The sequence below is a fragment of the Pristis pectinata genome, chromosome 34 (assembly GCF_009764475.1).
Source record: "Pristis pectinata isolate sPriPec2 chromosome 34, sPriPec2.1.pri, whole genome shotgun sequence".
Lineage (NCBI taxonomy): Eukaryota > Metazoa > Chordata > Chondrichthyes > Rhinopristiformes > Pristidae > Pristis > Pristis pectinata.
In genome coordinates, this window is record NC_067438.1 from 10,636,014 (window position 1) to 10,657,315 (window position 21,302).

The 21,302-nt window shown below is 41.7% G+C and overlaps 1 protein-coding gene across 1 annotated transcript in view; it reads left to right on the forward strand.

The window, feature by feature from the left end:
• LOC127585866 (ras/Rap GTPase-activating protein SynGAP-like) overlaps window positions 1–21,052 on the forward strand; it is a 469,283-nt gene extending 448,231 nt beyond the window's left edge. The window contains 1 exon segment of the mRNA XM_052043571.1: window positions 20,436–21,052. Within this exon segment, the coding sequence (XP_051899531.1) occupies window positions 20,436–20,482 (47 nt within the window). The 3' untranslated portion in view covers window positions 20,483–21,052.
• Window positions 21,053–21,302: the final 250 nt, after the last annotated feature.

The following is a 21,302-nucleotide window of genomic DNA, read 5'->3' on the forward strand; positions in this document are numbered from 1 at the left end:
TGCTTACTCTTGTGTAATGCTGGTGTCAGCAGTGTCCTGTCAGCACAGATGTATTTTTGGGATTTAGTGTGAGGCGTGTACCTCATGGAGAAATTGAATAGGGTAGCCCTAGTAGAGTGTTTTTGGTTGTTGGTTTTGTTGCCAAAATGGATGTGGAACTTATGGTTTTTTGTCAAGGTACGAACAATTCTGAGAGTTTAGCAGCAATGGATGATCCTTAAAGTTTCAGTGGAAGGCCTTTGTGCCACATCCTAGGTCTTTGTCAATACCAGCAGTTGCCTGTCTCTGAAACAAAGACAAGAACCTGGTTAGAGCAACTTCTTCCCTTGCTGTGAGGTCTACCTACTCATTTGGGAAGGCGTCTTGGTTATATGGTTAGGGATGAGCTGTCAAACACCTTGTAAGTGGTCGACAGCAGAGCTATTGAAGGAAAGCTTTCAGGAACAGTGGATGATTTTCCAGGTTTTGGGATACCGATGACTTTGGCACCAGACTTCAGGGATCAATCCTTTGCTGAAGACCTTGCAGATAAATTTGGTAAACCACATTTTCCTTGAAGATGGGGACATGAATCTTACATTGACCCTGGCAGACTTTGGTGCGCTTTAGTGCTGTGTTGGCCTCGAGGGTGGAGGACCCTATTGTGACCGTGGTAAGGGGAGCAATATTTTGGGGAAAAAGCTTAAACAGCTTTATCATTATGCTTTTGGTTGAAGTTGTTGTCTTGGGATTGGCAACATCATTGGCACTAACCTTTGGCACCATCCCTGAAGCAGCTTTCCCTCCGTATATTTGGTTTTGGTGGCAGTTGTCTTTGGATGAGCTTTGAGGTTGATTGCCTTCAAAAGCCATCACTGGCACTAATCTTTGATGCCTCATGTGAGGGCTCTAAGGTCCAGGGTTTCCACTGGAGAACCAGAAGTCCAGGTTTTCGTTGGTTACTTGTCATAGTTCCAATTTCTCTACACCTAGTGAATCCAGGAGTACCAGTGCTGTGTCCAAAACTCAGGCTGGTGTTGAACTCTTCCAGGAGTCTTTCACTCTCCTGGGACCAGCATTGGATAATGTCCATCTGAGAGCTACTCACGATTCTGTTTGAAAATGCCACCTTCCTTAGTCGAGCAAAGTGGTTGCAATTGTTTGTGCACGTTGGTATTTTCTGGATTGTTTCCTTGTGAAGGTGGGGACATGAAGCTTTCCAGAAGTTCCATCTTGTTTTCAGGCCAGCGTGAGCAATTGAGACCTTGATTCTCAGATGTATGAAACTGGTTAGTGTTGCGAGGAAAGTTCTTAGGGATCTTCTGGAACAGGTGAGTGGTGTTCTTTCCTGTCACTGGACAAGAAATAGAGGTAATACTTCTGACAGTTCCCAGAGAAGAAGGTTCCTGTTTGGCATCAAAGGCAAGGTGGACATCAGAGGCAATGTCCCATCCACTAGTTACTTATCCACTTTTTCTACATTTTGGTGTAAATGGCTAGGTAGTTAGCAGTTGGCTGGTCATTTCTTTAGTTGTAGTTTATAAATGTTCACTATGGTCAGAAACAAAAAGACTGAGAGCCATCTACTTGCATAATTTCTTTAGTCTCATACCTAGATTGGCACTGGCATATATGACTATACTATCTTAGGCGTGGTGTTGGCGGACTACCAATAGAAACCCATGGATCTTCATCTTATGTGGTTTGGGTTCAGGGATGTGAATTTCTTGAAGGGCAAGGATGGCATTTTTAACAAGATATACTTTAATCTGGACCGACCCACATCATTAAATCAAAAGAGGTAAAGTAGTTACCCAACCCAAGCCTGGCAGGACCTGACCATAAGCACCAGGCTTGAATATAATCGGGCATCAAAATATTTTTGATCAGGATTGGCTTGGCTGTGGTCGGGTCAGGTTCAGGTTGGTTTTAATTTCATACCTGAGAAGATCTCCATACCACAGTCAGAGAGCCACTGCTTTAGTCAGCTGTTCATAGAAAAGACCTTCAGTTGACATTTTGGGGCTGCTTTGACCTTCAGATCGGGGGGCCATTTATGGGCATTCAGTCATCTTTCTGATGATATCAGCAAGCAGATTAGCAGTGAATTAGTACACAGAGGGAGACCATGATTGTCATCATCTCAAGGTCACAGTCATTTGCTAGAATCTCAGCTCAAGTGTGCAAATGCAAAGTGCAAAGTATTTTTTTAGACTCCTTTAAACGTTCTTTTGGATCCCTCATGACAGTGGACTCGAGCTGAGGACTGCTAGTGTAAATCTACCTAATCTGTGCTCTTCTACCCCTGAGGAAATCTTCAAAAACCCCACCCTGGATTCCTCAATCTGTGTAAACCACGACCCAATTTCCATTATCCATTGTCTCTCCAAAGTCCTTCAGCATCTTGACTCATTCCAAACCCATGCCCATTTTTCCTGCCATGTTGTTGAACACCTCCAATCTGGTTTCAGTCTAAGATAGTACAGTCATCTATGCCAGTGCCAATCTAGATATGAGGCTAAAGAAATTATGCAAGTAGATGGCTCTCAGTTTTTATTTATTTCTGACCTCAGGTATGCCACAGAACTGAAACATCTGTTATCAAAGTCACAAATGTGTGACGGACCAGGTTAAGCTCTCCCTTCTCGACCTACTTGATGTCTGCTGTCCTTGACAAGGTTGGCCGTTACATTCTCCTCCAACATTTCTCCTCCATCGTACAGCAGGATGGGAGAAGCCTCATCTAGTCCCATTCATACTGAAAATGCCTGCAACAATTTCTCTTCTCACAACCGCACAGTTATCTCTAGAGACCCCATTGACCCATTATCCTCATCTCTTGGCTCCCTTCAATAATGACCAAAGAGTAGACTGGACATGATCTTACTGAACAGCTGAGAAGCCAATTATTGTCTCTGATTTGTTGTGCTCACCCAAAGTCCCATACCAGAGCAGCAGAAATTAATTACAATTTTAATATAGAGAATACTCAAGTTATTCCAAGATTTTGTCTTTTAATGCACCTGTGAAGCACCAAGGCAAGTTTTATAATGTTAGAAGCACTCTGCAAGTGTCACTTGCAGATGTTTCTAATGAGACAGTGAAAGGAGTTTTATTCTGTATTCGGCCCATACTGTACCTTACCTGGGAGTGTATGATGGTACACAGTGTAGATTGATCTTTATGTCAGTTCCATGCTGTACCCACCCCTAATTGGGAGTGCAAATAAATCTTTATTCTGTGACCAACCCATGCTCTACTTTCCCTTAGAATGCTTAATGGGACAGTTTTCCACATGTGACCTTACCTTGGAACGTCTGATGGGACACTATGGATTGGACTTTACTCTCTGTCTACATGTTGTCCTTAACCTGGGAGTATTTCATGGAATGAAGTGGAAATAACTTTATTCTCCATCTGACCCATGCTGTACCCGATCTGGAAGTGCAACTTAAACAAATCATTATTCTATACAGGTAGTTATGTTATGATGTGTGCTTCCATAACACAAACTTGATATAATGGGGTTGATGAATTAAGAGAACATTTTTGTATTATGCGGGACAAATTGGTTATAATGTGATTTAAGTCGGGAACTAGCCCCACAGTAATCAGAGACCATGGCCTCTTAAGAACACAGGCTGCCAGTTTCACAGTGGGAGGCCACTAAAGAGAGTTACTTTGGAAATTGACAAGCGATCGCTTCTATTGATACTCTATTAAATGTAACATGCTGCCTTTAGTATTTTTAGCTTGCAATAACAAAATAAACATAACTATTAAAAGCATCATTATTTTTGAAAAACCTGCAGGAAAAATAACTTTGTTATTAGGAGTCTGAAACTCCTTAGCCTCAACCCATTTTCTCCCATTGCACAGTCATTTTTATAATGCAATTTTCTACAATGCAAGGTTTCTTAGGAATGCAGCTATCACGTTAAACTACCTGTACCTAACCAGTGCAGTGCAGGGTAGTATTACTCTGTGTTTAACTTGCGCTGCCTGAGCCCTGCAAGACTCAGAAGAAGTGAGGTCTTTTACTCTCCATCCACACTGTGCTAACCCTGAACTGGGAGTTTTTGATGTAAAAGTAATTATTGGACCCTAAGAAGCTGAGAGATGGGAATTGATAATAGGAAATGAAATGCCAGAGACATTAAACAAATATTTTACGTCTGCCTTCAGAGCAGAGGGTACTGAAAGCAAGCCAAAAAGAGTTGTTAATCAAGAGGTAAAAGAGGTGAAGAACTTAAAGCAATTAATATCACTGGAAAAAACGTACTTGGCAAACCGATTGGAAAAAGTGATGAAAAATTGATGACCTAAAGGAAATCCTGCTGAGATGATAGATATGTTGGTTGTGATCCTTCAAAACTTCCTAGGTCCTGGAAAAGTCCCAGCAGATTAAAAAGCAACAAATATAATACCACTATTCAAGGAAGGAGAGAGCATGAGAACAGAGAACTACAAGCCAGTTAGCATAGGAGTCCTTTATTAAGCAGGTCATTAATAACAGCAAATGCTGGCAACTCTCAGCAAGTCAGGCAGCATCTGGGGAAAGAGAAACGTTTCAGGTCAAAGAACAGCAAAAACGAGGTAGTCTGGTTCCTCTAGTCTAGCACCAGTCTCTTTTTCTCATTCTGACAAAAGGTCTTATACCTAAAATATTAACTGTTTCTTATTCCATTGATGCTGATTTTTTTCCCAGTATTTTCTGTTCTTATTTCAGATTTCCAGCATGTGTTTTATTTTATTTCCATTAAGGAAGTAATAACACACATAACATGGTTTTTAAGTAAAAAAAGTTAAAGGTGCTATCAAACTTAAAGGAAAAACATAATTGCTCAAAGCTGAGTAGCAGGTCAGAAGGTCAGACAGAATGAGTTTGACAAGACTCCCAAGTCCTAATGGTCTTCTTCCTAGGGTCTTAAAAGAATCATTTGCTGAGGTGCATGGTTTTAATTTTCCAAAGTTCCCTAGATTCAAGGAAGGTTCCGTTAGGTTGGAAATTAGCAAATGTAACTCCTTTGACCTATTTATCCAAGTTCCTTGAGAAGTAACATGCGCTATGGATAAAAGGGAAACTGGTGGATGTACTTCACATAGATTTCCAGAAGGCATTTGATAAGGTACTACATTCGATATTTTTGGAGAAAATGAAAGCTTATGGTGTTAGAGATAACATTTTGTCATGAATAGAAGATTGGCTGGCTAGCAGAAAACAGAGTAGCTGTAAATTGATTTTTTTTTCTGGTTAGCAAGATATTTGCCACAGGGATTAGTGCAGGAGCTTCAACTTTTTACAACTTATATAAGTGACTTGGATGAAGAGACTGAGGTATGGTTTTGAAGTATGCTGATGACACAAAGGTAGTCAGAAAAGTAAGTTATGAAAAGGATACAAGGAGGTGACAGAGTGATATAAGTAAGTGAAGTGAGTGGACAAAGATCTGGTAAAAGGAGTACAATGTGGGAAAATGTGAAATTGTCCATTTTGGCAGTAAACACAAAAAAAACATGTTATCTAAATATTGACATATTGCAGGACTCTGACATGCAGAGGGACCTGGGTATCCTAGTGCATGATTTGTAAAAGGTGAATATGCAGGTACAGCAAGCAATCAGGAAAACAAACAGCATGTTATTGTTTATTGCTGGAGGAATTGAATGTGAAAATAGGGAAGTCATTCTTCAGTTCTATAGGATGGTGCTGAGGTCATCGAGTCGTGGACTTACACATCACAGAAACAAGCCCTTTGGCACAAGTTGTTCATACCAACCAAGGTGCCGACCTCAGCGAGTCCCATTTGCCTGCATCTGGTGTATTGTGCACAGTATTAGTCTCCCTATTCAAGGAAGATGTAAATGCACTGGAAACAGTTCAGAGAAGGTTTATTGGACTGATGCTTGAAGTGGGTAGGTTTGCTTATGAGAAAAGCTTGGACAAGCTGCACTTGTATCACGTTTAGAAGCATGAAAGGTGACTTAATTGAAATATATAAGATGCTGAGGGATCTTCACAGGTCAGTTGTGGAGAGGATGTTTCCCATTGTGAAAGAAAGTAGAACTAGGAGACACTGTTTAAAAATAAGGGGTTACCCATTTAAGACATAGATGAAGGAATATTTTTTTCTCAGAGAGTCTTTGGAATTCTCTGATTCAGAAGACAGTGGGAGAAGAGTCTGTGAATATTTTTTAAGACAGGTGTAGATAGTTTACCAGGGTGGAAGGTTACCAGGATAAACAGGAGTGCGGGGTTGAGTTCAGAAGCAGATCAGTCATATCTTCACCGAACGGCAGAGTAGGCTCAAAGAGCCGAGTGGACCTACTCCTGCTCCTGACTTGTAAGCTTGCATGCAATATACAAAGCAGCAAAGAATGACTAATAGGAAAAATTAGATACGAGATAAAGCTGGCTAAAAACATAGAAACAGATTGTAAGAGTTTCTATAGATTTTCAAATAAAGAGTTAACAAAGTAAGTGCTGGTCCTTCAGAAAGCAAGTCTGGGGAATCAGTAATGGAAAATAAGGAAATGGCAAAGGAATTAAACAGGTATTTTTCATCAGTCATGACAGAGGACAGAAGTAACCTCCCAGGAATTGGAAAGGGTGGGGGACTGAGGAAAAATTCAATCACCAAGAAATTGATACTGAGCAAATTGTTGGAGCTGAAGGCTGACAAGTCTCTGGGTCCTGAAGGACTTCACCCACAGGTCTTAGAGGATCTGTTAGGTCAGAAAGCAGAAAACTCCAGGGCAGTTAGCTTAACATCTGTCATAGGGAAAAGGTTAGAAGCTCTTATCAAAGACTTTACAGCAGGGCACTTAAAAAAAAATTCAAGATAATAAGGCAAAAACATTTATGTTCTTATGAAAGCACATCAAGTTTTGCAAACTTATTAGATTCTTTTAGGATTTAACAAGCAGAAAAGATATTCCGAAGGAAATGTATTTGGATTTCAAAAGATATATGATAAATATGCTGCATGAGAAGTTACTGCACAAATTAGGACTCTTGGTGTTGGGAGTAATAGCATGGATAGAGGAATGGTTAAGATACAGAAAATAGAGAAAGGATAATGTTTATTTTCAGGTTGATGAGCTGTAACTTTTGAGGCACCTCAGGGATCAATGCAAGAGTGTCAGCTAGTCAGAATTTAATGTGTTTCATCTGCAATATTCACTGCAGTTATTCACCTAGACTACATCAACGGCACCTCCAAACCCGTAAACCCTACCACCAAGAAGGACAAAGGCAGTTGGCACAAGGGAACGCCACTGTGTACAGGATCTCCTCCAAGTTACACACCATCCAGAATTGGAAATACAGGCCAGATCCTTCATGAATGCTGGCTCTAAATTCTGGAATTCCCTACCCAACACAGTGGGAGCATCTTCACCAAAAGGGACTGCAGAAGACTCACTGCCAATTCTCTCAAGGGCAATTAGGATTAGGAAATAAATGCTGTTCATGCCAGCTTTAACCACATCTGTAGGGGGAACGTACCTTATATCCTGTCCATGTGGTATGTATCCTGCGAGTAATTAAGGGCACGATATAGTGGAAGCTGCCCTCTTGCCTCCAACACATGCTATGCCTGATTGGAATGTTTGATAGGCCAGGAGAGAGTAACCTTAATTTTGAATCTAACACTTAAAGTATCGCTAGAAACATTTAGTAGATCTCTGGTGAGGGAACTTTATTCCCACCTGTTCCGTACATAACACAGTAATGTTTCATGGGAACCTGCAGATTAATCTTCTCTCTTCATTTAATTCATTATATGCTGGACTTTGATGGGACAAGGTAAAGGATGCTATACTTAATATCCAGCTGTGCCATACCTAAACTGAACATTTTGATTTGAACATGTAGAAAGAAAATTTAAAGGTACAGCAGGGATTAGGAACAATTCCTACACTGTCCCATCAGATCCTCCCAGTTCAGGCATACGTTGATCCTCTTACTGGCCTGAAGGAATTTGAAGAACTTTACTCTGTATTCATCCTGTGTCGTAACTGATCTGGGAAATGTTTGCGGTAAACAGTGTAGATGGAAATTCCCTCTGTATTAACTTGTGCTGCATCCGATCTTTGAGAATTTGATTGGAAGATCTGACCTGACCTGTAAGTGTTTTGTTGTTTGCTCTCTTATTTCAGATGTGCAGTATTTTACCTGTAAGTGCTTGATGGGGCAGCATAGAGGTAGCATGGGCTATATCTGACCCTCGGCTGTTTGATATAACAGGTCAGACTTAATCTCTGTTCCCCACCTTGCTACCTTGGGAAAGTTTGATTGGAAAAGTATTGAGAAAACTTTACACTTTACCGAACCAGAGCTGGGAATGGTTTAGAAGAACTTGCACTGTTCCCAATCTATAATAATCTGATTGAACAGTGTAAAAGGAATTTGATAAAACAGAGTAAACAATGATCCGTAGATACATAGTCAGCCTTTACAGAACAAACCAGTGAGTCCACGCCGGTGTTAATGCACCAGCATGAGCCTGCTCCCATTCTTCACCAACATGAGCTTTTATCCCTTTATGTCTTTTTATGTTAATCTAGCTTCCTTTTAATTGTATCTATGCTATTTACTCTGTGTTAAATGTGTGCTCTTGTCTGATCTGGGAATGTTAATTTGACAATGTAGAGGAAGCTTCACTCAGTAGTCAACTCATGTTGTACTGACCTGCAATACTTTGTTGGAACATTGCCAATGGAGTTTAGCTGTGAATCCAAGTCTTTCAATACATGAACTGGCAGCTTTTAATCTGTAAGTGAAGAGGGAACTTTACTCTATACATAAGCCACGTTCTTTCTGTCCAGTGAGTGTGTGATAGAACATTATGGAGAGAGTATTTCACTGTGTATCTAACCCATGTCATAAGTGACTATGAGTGTTTGATGGGACAGCATAGAGGGAACTATACTCTTGTTTCTTTCTGTTTTTGTACTTGACCCAGAAGCATTTGTCTGGAAGGCATGGATCCAATTTCACTCTTTATTTTACTCCCTTTTTTTTACTTTGTAACTAATACGTACTGCACGCATCCTGGGAATGTTTGATGGGACAGAGTAGAAAAAGCTTTATTCTATATCTAACATATACCCTACATGTCTGGGACTATTGGATAGGACAGGGTAGCGTACTTATCCTGGTTTTATTCTTCTTTGAGAGTATATAGAAAAGCTGACGCTGAATCTAACCCATTCTATTCCTAACCTTGAAATGGTCAATCTTCACTCTTTATTCTGCTCCATGTTGTACATGTACTGGGAATGTTCATGGGTCAGGCAGAGGGAACTTTATTCTGTGTCTAACACATGTTGTATCTGTTCTGAAAGCATCTGATGGAACATTTTAGAGTATCTATCCCTTTGTTTGCTCTCTTTTCTTGTTGCTGTTGCTCTCTTTATCTTGTATTCAGTCTTCTGCACCGCTCCTTTGTGTTATTTCCTTTCAAACCCTTGACGGTGGAGTCATTTGTGGAAGTATTTGATGGGACAGTGTAGAGAAAGCTTTACTCTGTATCTATAAAAATAACTTTATTTCCAAGTTTACATTATTCACAATTAAAATGTGATCGTCATTGTCCAGCCTTCAACGAGCCGGCAGGCACCATGTGCTCCCTCTCTAGGGATGCCCGGCCACATGTGTATCCTCAGAAGAAGGGCAGGCAGTCAGGTCCAGTGCTATCCCTGCTCTGGGAATGTTTCACGGGGCAGTGCAGAGGGAAAGTCACTCCGTATCCGACCTGTGGTATACCTTCCCTGGGAGTGTGTGATGAGACAGTGTGGAGGGAACTTTCCTCTGTGTCTAACCTGTACTGTTCCTTCCCTGGGAGTGTGTGATGGGACAGTGTGGAGGGAACTTTCCTCTGTGTCTAACCTGTACTGTTCCTTCTCTGAGAGTGTGTGATGAGACAGTGTGGAGGGAACTTTCCTCTGTGTCTAACCTGTACTGTTCCTTCCCTGGGAGTGTGTGATGAGACAGTGTGGAGGGAACTTTCCTCTGTGTCTAACCTGTACTGTTCCTTCCCTGGGAGTGTGTGATGGGACAGTGTGGAGGGAACTTTCCTCTGTGTCTAACCTGTACTGTTCCTTCCCTGGGAGTGTGTGATGAGACAGTGTGGAGGGAACTTTCCTCTGTGTCTAACCTGTACTGTTCCTTCCCTGGGAGTGTGTGATGAGACAGTGTGGAGGGAACTTTCCTCTGTGTCTAACCTGTACTGTTCCTTCCCTGGGAGTGTGTGATGAGACATTGTGGAGGGTGTTTTATTCAGTGTTTTGCATGTGCTGAACAGTGCAGACTGTCTATCCCATGCAATGTCTGACCTTGATACATTTCACACAGCAGTGTAGTAGGAGCATTCCCTTTATCTAACCTACTATATGTGCTCGAATTGTTTCATGGGATAATGTAGAGAAATTTGTCCACTGTGTCTGTCCCATGCTCTGCCTGACTGGATTTACCTGATGGGCCAATTGGAGAGGTACTTTTATCTCACCCATGCTGTATTTCAACTGTGAATGTTCAGTGGACAATGAAAAGGAAAGATATTCAACGTCTAACCCGTTCTGAACCAGATGTGTATGTGTTCAATAGGACCGTGTAGGGGAACCTACACTAAAGCTAGTTTGAATGTGCTTGATGAAAGAGTAGAGAGCGGGCTTTACTCTGTTTTAACTCCATGTTGTGTCAGGTCTGGCAGTGCTTCGTAGGATGGCAAAGTGGAATGTGTACTCTGCATTCGGTCATTGCTGAACCTGTCCATTACCAGCTGGGAGAAAAGGTTCTTTAATCTATAACCATTATGTGAGATCTTGGAATGCTTGATTGACATGATTAGAATATAAATTTCTCTGTATCTATTGTTTTCCCTGATCTGGAAACAATTTGTTGACCAATGCAAAGATAGATTTACACTGTACCTAACCCATGTTGTACCAGATCTTGGGGTTTTGATGGGATTGCATATCCAACCCTAACTGTTTCTCAGGAAGTTGTGACACAAAATTTACTCTGTATTTAGCCTGTACCTTATCTGGAATAGTTTAAGAAAACAGTGTAGAGGAAACTTTACTCAGTATGTGGCCCATGTTGTTCTCGTTCTGGGAATTTTCAATGGAACAATGCAGAGGGAGCTTTATCTTGAGGTAATCTGTCTGGCCAATAGAATGAGAATCTGATTGCGCAGTATAGCAGGAGTTCTGCTTATTTCATTCTGTATTTGACATGAGAGTGTTGATGTGACACAGGAGAAGAAGCTTTTTAAATTGTACACTTGGGAATACTGATGGTACAGAGTACTGTATCTAACCTTGCTGTACCTGACCTGGGTGCAGTTGAAGGGATAATGTAGGGATGATTTACTCTGTATTTAACCCTTCTATCTAGCCTGGGAGAGTTTAAAGGTATATGTAGCTGTGGCTTACTGAGAGTATTTGATTGTAAAATGTAATGGAAACGTTATGCTCAATGTTGTGCTTGCCCTGGGAAATACGGAGTACAAGCATAATTTTATTGGTTTTTGCAACACAAAAACATGCAGTTCTGCCAAACACAGTCATTCTGGCTGAACCCTATTGAATCTTTCTATTACTTTCTCCCTCATGTGTTTAGCTAGATTTACCTTAAATGCACCCTTGCTATAATTCATAAGAGAATGTAAACAACTTTTTTCTCTGTATCTAATTTGTGATATGCTTGACCTGTTAGTTTTGAAAAGATCATAGAGATGGGTGACCTGTCTATATGTGTGTTTTATGATACAGTGTAGAGGGATCTTTATTCAGCACTAAACTGATATATTCCTAACTTGGGAGACTTTGTTGAGATGGTGTAGAGGGTATATTGACCCATTCTGTGCCCAGCCTGGGAGCCATTGATGTGCAGTGTAGAAAATACTGTTTGTTGCCAACAATTGCAGTGAATAACTTGGGGGGTGTCTGATGGGGCAGTGTGGAAGGAGCTTTTGCTGTATATTTACCTGATCTATGAATGTTTCATGGAACAGTGTAGAGGAAGCGTTATCCTGTATACTCCATTGATCCATGCTGTATATGACCTCTGAAACACAGAAGTAGCAGAACCCTGAATTTGCTTTATCTGATGTGGATGTTTGATATACTGTGCAGAGGAGGTCTAACAGTGGTCAAATTGTGCGGAGTCTGATCTGATGCTGTTTGAAGGGCAGTGTGCTGCATCTAACCTGTGAGATTCCTTACTGGGAAGGATCTGGTAAGACAGCGTCCACTCTCCATACAGCTCTAGCTATACTTGACATGTGTGTTGTCATAGGCTGCGTAAAGGGAGAATTACTTCCTACCAACATCTTGCTTTTCTGACCTTGGTTTAATGGGACTGTATTGGATGAACTTTGTAGGTAATCCACTCTTTTAACTTCAAGACATAGTTTATTCATATAAAATCTAAAATATATAAATACAAAACATTAAAGTCAACAATTTTGTCACAAGTAATGTTTTTTTCATTACTCAAATTCAACAGTTATATAGAAACTTAAAGTAAATACTTCGTGGGTCTTTAACACAAATTTTAACTAATTTTAAGCATAACAGGAGTAGCCCTTCCCCACTGAGACCCAACAGTTCTTTAAAAACAATAACTTTATTTACATATTTACGATGTTTACAACAATTTTAGATTAAAATGCATCATCACTATCCAGGATGCACTGCTGCCCCTGGAGTCCCATGGTCCTAGAAGGCCTCCAGCAAGCCAGCGGACACGCATGCCCCTCTCTATAGACTTCCGGGCATGTAGCTGATGGAACAATGTAAAGGAGAGCTTTACTGACCTGCACTGAATCTGAACAGGGAATACTTCAAGGGGCAGTAAAAAGTTTTTTTGAAGTATCTTGCCTGATATGAAAGACCTTAGCTATGTGTCGAACCTGTTCTGTACCTGACCTGGTTGATTGAACGATGTGGAGGGATCTTGACCCTGTTTCTTTCTCAGGAATGTTGTGGGGCAATGTAGAAGAAGCTTGTTTCTTTCTCGTAACAATGCTGCACTTTTTTCTGTCAGCTTTTGACTGTAGAGGAATCTTCTGAGTCAGATACAGCCTGAATCTTTGGGTTATTTAGTTATATCCCAGATATGACCTATAATTATTGGGATATTCATGGCTGTATCCAAATGGGAGAGTGTAGAGGGAGCTTTACTCTGTTTCTAATATATGCTGTAGTTGGGCTGGGACCATTTGATGAGACTACCTTGAGAGACCTTTAAGTTTTATCTGGGTGTGGTTAATGGGTTAATGTAGAACAACCTTGACCCAACGTCTAACCTAAATTGGGTCTTTGCATAAGATTATGTTGGGTTGTTTTTCTTCATTTATAACGTCCAGGATCCAACCTCATAGTCTTTGATCTGGCATGCCAGATAGATCTTTACTGTAAATTTTGCTCCATTTGATCTTGGAGAATTTAATCTTCAGCTTTATTCTGTAGCTGTTCAATACTGGCCTATGAGTGTTGATGTGACAGCGTAGAGGTAACCTTGCTGAACGTTCAAACCTTTTTTGAATCATTCCCGGTATTGTCAATGAGGACCATGCAGCAGAAGCTGTAGTCTGTAACTAAGTACTGCTGTGCCTTGCTTGGGGTGTGTTTGATGTTGACGTTGAGGGCACAATGATTATAGTTACTTCAGCACTTTGCACTGACATCCATCACCATTTAGTAGCACAGAGATCACCCATACTCAGTGATATTGGCAGTATCCACTAGGGACATACTGCATTCAAAGTCTGCTTTAATATTATGGGATGGATAGGATGTAGATGAAAGGATCTGTTTTGCATAACAAAATATAAATTATGCATTACATTTTTTGAAATCGGTTTACGTCCACAACTTAAGGTGCACTGAATCCAGCCACACACAGCCAGTAAGCTCTGATTTGTTATGTACCTTCTCAAGTTTCTCCAGATGGCTCAGTGAGCTTATTATTAAGTCAAAAGTGAGCAATGGCTTGGGTTTGACTCCTAGTCTGACAAGCTGTGGAAGATTTTGAGTTGGGCATTACTGCCCTAGAGGAAATGTGGATAGGAAAATATTCACAGTTCCTGATCTTGATAGATGATGACACTTGAAGAAATAAAATCCTGGATTTATATAGCACCTTTCATTACCTCAGGACTTCCCAAAGCACTTTACAGTCAATGAAGTACTTTTGAAGTGTAGTCAATCTTGTAAGAAAAAATGACAGCTAATTTGCACACAGCACACTCCCACATGTAATAATGTTGAGATCATCTATTTTTGTGACAGTATTTGAGGGATAGATATTGGCCAGGATATCAGGATGAATGTCCCTCTTCAGAAATGGAATCTCTTACTTCCACCCAAGGGAGCAGGCAGAGCCTGGGCTGAAGGTCTTATTTGAAAGATGTCACTACCAAAAGTATACGACTGCACAGCTTGGAGTACATTGGAGTACTTGGAGCTAGGCTTTGGACTCGTCATGTTTAGAGGTGAAGTTATTCGAGAGCATGGGAAAATATACCCAGCTATTCTTGCCTCTGTTGTGCATTATTTTTGAGTGGCTTGCACTGGCTGCAGTTGAAAGAGGGATTGGAATGTCCCCAACAGCCCATGGGCAGTTAGTGCCTTCAAGAGAGGTGGTAGGACAGAGAGAGGATAAAAGGGAAGCCAGGGGGAGTGTGGTGGGGGCATTTCCTCCAGGAATGAGACACTATTCTGCATTGTTTAGCCATGAATTAGTGGCCCAATCTTATGGTAGCATCCACTCAATTTTGACTGTAAATCAGCAGGTGATAGGAGCAGTGGGTGTTGGGAGTGATGTTGAGAGCGGCCAGTTTGCTGCATTCTCCAAACCAATTGGAGCAACGTTCTTGAGGATCCCAGCGCTGGGAATTTCTTGCCTGTTTCCCTGTCTCTTTTAACGTGACACTTAGTTCGCGTAAAGGTTACCATTGGCTGCTGGTCGCTGAAAATGTATTTAACCCACTTACTATTATTTTATTTTTTACTCAATCTTAAGCCATTTAGCCCTAGAGGTGGTTAAGTGTAGGATATCACAGCAACTTAAGCGTGCACAATCCTGTCATGGGGGATGTGGGGCGGGAGGGCGGGGGGGGATGGGGTGGGAAGCACCGTAAATTCGCGAGTTTCACCATAGCGACAGAGTTCACCGGTAAGGTAGGGTCATTCAGTCGCAATGTTTGATTTGTTCTGTGAGCATTGTTGTTTGGTGTTTTGTTCTTTTATAATTTAATTAAGAAAAAAAATCAAATGAAGGAAAAATCTGGAAAAAAATCTTAAACAGCATTAAATTTTTATAAAGGAATGCATTCACTAGCTGGCTGGGGGGGGAGGGGTTGGTGGGGAAGGGGAGGGGTTGGGGTGGTGCGGGAAGTGGCTGGCTTGTTGGATTGGACCACTTGATCAAACAAATATAACCCTTGCACTGCGTGGTAAGGTTGCCAGGACATCAGTTGAAAAATATTTTTAATCTCTCTCCCACCAACCACGGTCTTCCTATAAATAAATCTTCAAAGAACAGATTTAAAGGGCCATCGTCATCACTGGGATATCTTTGCTTGCAAGTCAGCTGTTACTGGGATGTGAAAGGTCCCCACTTTCTTCAAGGGCTGGGCAGTTCCCAGTGCTAGAAAGTTTCAGGATAGGAGTGGGCCATTCAGCCCTCAAGCCTATCACGCATTCAGTTAGATGACAGTTGATCCATATCTCAACCCAGTTTAGCTGCCTTTATTACAGTGCTTTGAAATTCAGTTGCATAACTGTTATGCCATTGAAAATCATTCCCTCCCAGATCGAAATACGATAATGACCACCTTACAGTCACTTATCGCATTTTTCCAGGAGTTTGACCAAACATTTTTCTGGGGATGAGTTTCCCTTGCACTCCTGACATGATCTCAACACCTGGGATGCAACAGATGACTCCATTCCCCCATGCAACACTCCAGTTGGAGCACTGCAAGGGAACCCAGGTCATATAGTCACAGAAGAGGTTCTAGCTTTTACCACCACAGTGCCGGACTGAGACGCCTACAAGGTAAGTTAACTGCTTCTCTCCATCGTTCTGGAGCCCCACATCCACACTGCACTGACCAACACTTCTTGTCCTACAACCCTGTAATTGCCCCAGTCCCAGGTCCTAATCTGTCACCCGCATTAATCCTCCCAGTTTGCATTTCCGATTTTCATCCCCATTCCCCTTCACAGCAACATCTATTCTGCCAGTCTCAAACCCAAACCCTTCCAACAATATCCTCCTGTCATCCCCTTCCAAAATGTAGAGCTAAAGTGCCTCCTTCCCCATCAAGTACTGTAGGGACTCAAGTGACCTGGTAGCTCCCAATACCCCCAAACAATGGAGTAGCAGGGGCATATTGTAAGTGCCAAAACTGTCAATGACATCATGCTGTTGTGCTCATCCAGTGCTCCCCTTAAAATCTTCATCTAATAAAAGTTTGTTGATCTTAGTTTTGAAATTTACTGTCCATCTTGTGGCCATGGATCTACTTGAATTGGGAGACTTCCAGATTTCCAACACCTCTGTGTGAGGAAGCGCTTTCTGACATCACTGATGGTCTGCCTGGCTCCGATTTTAGGGTTAAGCCCTGTTATTCCAGACTCCCCCCATGAGAGGAAATTATTTGTTCTCATCTCGCCTATTGACTGCTCCAATCACCTCAAACTCCCCAATTCAAAACCTGCCTTCACAATTTAACTCCTTTCGCCTGCAATATAATTTGGCAAAGTTAGAAAACCCCAAACACCAGTGGCTACCACTTGGGACAGCATTTTTGTGGTGTTGAAATAAATACTAAAAGTGGGTGGGGGGGATTCTGTCAGCCCATTTGATGGATAGAACATGCCAGGGGGCCATTTCCCCACTTTAGCTCCATTCCCTGGTCACACTGTTCTAACCTCCCACCCAGACATGTATTGCTGCCCTAGATACTATACCTCTGGATATTTATTTACGAGCTTACCACTGTATGATTGAAATAGGTTCTCCTGATCTCTGTACTATCCCTGCCCTGTTCTTGAAGAGTTTTTAAAAAAATCATCAGGTACCTCTAACATGGTCATATGCCACATCTCACAAAGCATACTTGCATTGCCAATACAAAACCATCTCAAAATGCTCTCGAGTTGTTGCTTGAAACCCCTGGACACATTCTAACCTTCAGAAGTTCCCATAACAACCTGTAGTACCACCCTTAATTAACCTAAACATCTGCAGTTTGTCACAAATTTAAAGGGACAAAGCTCTGTTTATGAGAAAAAAAAAACTGCCTAGGCTATAACACCTGCAAATTTGTGTGCTATTGGTTTTGTTTTATGAAAATTAAACCTTTCCCATCTCTAATTGGTCAAAGATCATTTGAGGGCAATGAACCCCTAACTGATGCAAAGATCTGATCGGAACAATTACCCTCTGATTGACCTGAGGATCTGAGAGCAATTCTGCTCTAATTAACCTGAAGATCTGGTAAGAGTAATTAGCTTCTAGGTGACCCAAAAATCTGGTGAGAACAATTAACCTCTAATTGACCTGAGAATTCCTTTCTGACTGACCCAAGACTCTGGAAAGAGCAGTTAGTGTATAATTCACCAAGAATTTGGTCAGAAATTAGCCTCCACTTGACACAGGATCCATAAGAATAGTTAACCTCCAATTGATCCAAGGACCTGGTAAAAGCAGTAGTCTCTGCTGAAGATTTAGCCTCCATTGATCAGGGGAAGCAAATGAACTGCATCTTGCTTAACTTGGTGACAGAGCTGCACAATTGTGCTGAACACAATATAACACGTTTGTACCTATTAGGAGCAAGTGCCACATGAGACTCATTAGCTTTAAGTCAGATCTCCCTTAACCATATTTCCTTCAGATTGTGCACCATTAAGCTTTCCTCCTGGTATTTTTCCAGTGGTTTCAGCACTGTCTGGACAGGTTCATATGATTCTCTTATTCCTAGAGGTTTTATCACACAGCCTTGAATCTCATCTTCCCAGGTTGGTCTTTTTGTTTCCACTCTCCACAACTTTTAAATAGTGTTCAATGAAGTTAAATAAACTACAGATTTTACTCCCAGATTTCTCATAATCAACCTTTAACCCCTGGAGTCTTCAGGACCATCCGGAGATTAGCTCTTCCCAGGTACCTATTCCCATCTGGCACATACACAGCCCTCTCTCTCCATCTCCACCCTCCCAACACCCACTGCTCCATCAGCCCTGACAGCAACAAATTGTTGATGTCCATAACCCATGCCCAAAGTTTATATATGTAACAGTTCTGGTTTGCAAGCTGGGAAGCTCACAGTGATGGTGTTGTACCAACTCAAATTGACAAAGCACCATGGTCTTGATCTCAGGGTGAGGGTGGGAGTGCTCATCATATTCTGTGAAACAAAGCCCCGACTCGCTTTGCATCTTCAGTTCTTCCTGATGTGCTGCGATGGGGACTGGCAGTTTCATCCATTTCACTCATTCGTCAGAAGGGGAGATCCGATGGGTTTCTGGCCATTTTTTCTAAGACAGGAGGTTGGGGGTGGGGGGGAAGTGCAGAGGGAGCAATAAATCTGTCTCAACAAGCTAAAAAGCAAACAAAAAATTGAGAAGGGGTTTGGGGTGGAGAACACGAAGCCTTTTACTTTAAAGGATCCTTAACTGATAATTCCTCTCCCAGTCCCCATCCACCTGTTAGCACTCTGAGACCAACAGTATCCATCTCATCCTCCCCACCACTGCTGCTATATCCAACAGGAGGATCCCAGGTTTGATTCCTGCTCGGTGTTGTTAGCTGAGATGGGATGGATGGAAATTCAGGAGATACTTTGGATTTGATTGCTCATGTTGGCAATTCCAAAGCGACACCCCCCCCCCGCCCCGCCCCCCAACCCAAATGGCCCAAAAATATCCCCAATCCCCACAAATATATTATCAAATATTTCTCTTCAGAATACGGCACTTAAGTTGCCGTGACAAAGAGTAACTAACTGCGAGTGACAATCAATGATCACCAAGTTGCTGGGCAAAGTGCAGAATGTAGTGTTAAGGTTGAGGGATCATTTCCTAAATTAGCTGCTGGCAGGGCCCACCCTCTCCTTTCTCTTAGCACTGATTTTATTTTCCTTATTCCTCTGGTGAAGTATTGTGTGCTGACTCACATAAGTACAGTTGAAGGTAATGCTGAGTCACACCAGATGGGGGCATTTTCCCTTGAGGTGAATCACCCGGGTTCCTTTATTCCATTTGGGCATAAAGGATTTTCTGCAGGTTCAGGAGCCTGGGCCCAGACCAAGGGAACCCTCCTCTTTTACCTTTAAGTCTAGGTGCCTTTTTGGTGTAATAAGAGAGGGCAGTGTGTTTGAACCAGGGGAAGAGGTTTGGCTGAAATTCAATAATAACTGAATGTGTAATGAATAATAATAAACTCTCCATTATGATTCTTGACTCCCTCTGGTTTTGACGTTTACTGGGGATAAAGTGATGGTGAACAAGGGAACATGTGGGATTGACAATTCCCCAGGCTTTTCCTGAAATCTCCTGGAATCAACTCAGATTAGTTTAGATTAACACCCAAGGGAGAAATCACATGGGTACTAATCTTTGATCCCAAGCCCTGAAGAATGGGGTGCAGAGGTGGATGGACAGCCACCTTCTCCCATCGTTTCGTGGGCATTCACGGGTAGGGTAAAATCATTTAAGCAGGGACATTTTACCCTAAACCACTCAGTAGGAAAACGATGGGGTTTACTGGAGCTGCATTGGGCAGGTTGTCGAATTAGTATTCTGTCTAATCACACTGGGATTTCAGACCAGAGAGATTAAAACTACGTTTTAAAAGTGAGAAATGCACTGCAAGCTGGGGTTAGGTCAGACCACATCACGGAAGGGGTAGGATGCCCAGTTCTAGGGAGTCGAGAACTGTTGGAGATCCATGGTGGTTATCCTTGGGTGTTGATGCAGGGAACGAATTAGTCTGAACTTGGGAGGGGATGTAAAACAGGCAGAATTGCTTTTACCAGCAGTTACATACCACCTGTTGGATATTTAGTGCTGGTAAAATAAGCAGAACAGGAAGTAAAACTTGTGTCCAATTTCATCCCCCAGTCTTCTCCCCTTAATGCTAAAAATTAAATGTTGTGAAATGTTCCGGCATTCATGGCACCTTTGTATGGTGCCCCTCAGGGTGTTGAGGCACTTTAGGGAGAGAGGGGAGGTAGGACTGGGACTCTACATGATATAGTCAGTTTACCTTCTGTATTTCCCCCATCTCCCCTGCACCCCCTGCCAGGCCCAACCCAACCCTAGAACACACGATAGGACCTGTCTATTTATAATCTGTTTGGCACTAAAGTGGGGAGAGGGGTTATATTTTCTGAATGCGACCGATTCACACTCGCCCATCTTTCGATCCGTAGCTTTCAGAAATGGGGCGCAGAGGTGGAAGGACAACACGGAACCCTAGCCGCTTTCTCCCGTTGACATATGGGGCATTTCGATAGCCATAGACAAAAAAAAAATTCAAAACGAAAAGAAAATAACTTCAAAATCGACGCAGTTCTGAGTCGACAATCGATAGCCATACATATATAAATAACGTTTTAAAATTTAAAACAAAAAAAACACAGGCATGGCTAAACATGATTTGACGTTTGTATCATGTGACTATAATCTCTGTTGCTATAGTAACCACTGCCAGAATAATGTTGGAGGAAGTGATTGTACTGGTTTATGTTGTTCTGTGTATATATTTAACAAGGAGAAAACAAAAGCGTTAATTTTTCAGGTCTTTGATTTATCCATTTTAAATGCCGACTTTGTAATTAATCCCCCTCCTAACCCCATAAAATCAAAATATTTATACGTATATAAATGTGTATATATGTTGAATTTTTTCTCCCCACACGTGTAATTAAGAGAATGTTGTTTGTATTGTAAATAACAACGATATGTACTGTACATAGTTTAACATATATTCCTGGTTGCCGTGACACCAGGGATGCTATCTGATGCTTCTGTTGTTGTGTTGTATGGGGGTGTGGTGACAGAATGACCTTTAATAAAGCAAAAACTTAACCTTTTACTCTCTCTGTCTTGCAGTCGTGGTCTTTCTAGCTGTAACTCACTCCCAGGTATCCATTTTACTCTATTTAAACAATCTGAACCCCTCGATTAGATTTTGGTCTGTAATTCACTCCATTATTCCATTTACAAGTCATCTGAACCCCTTGATTAGATTTTGGTCTGCAATTCACTCCCTTGATTAGACTCCAACCTAATTTACT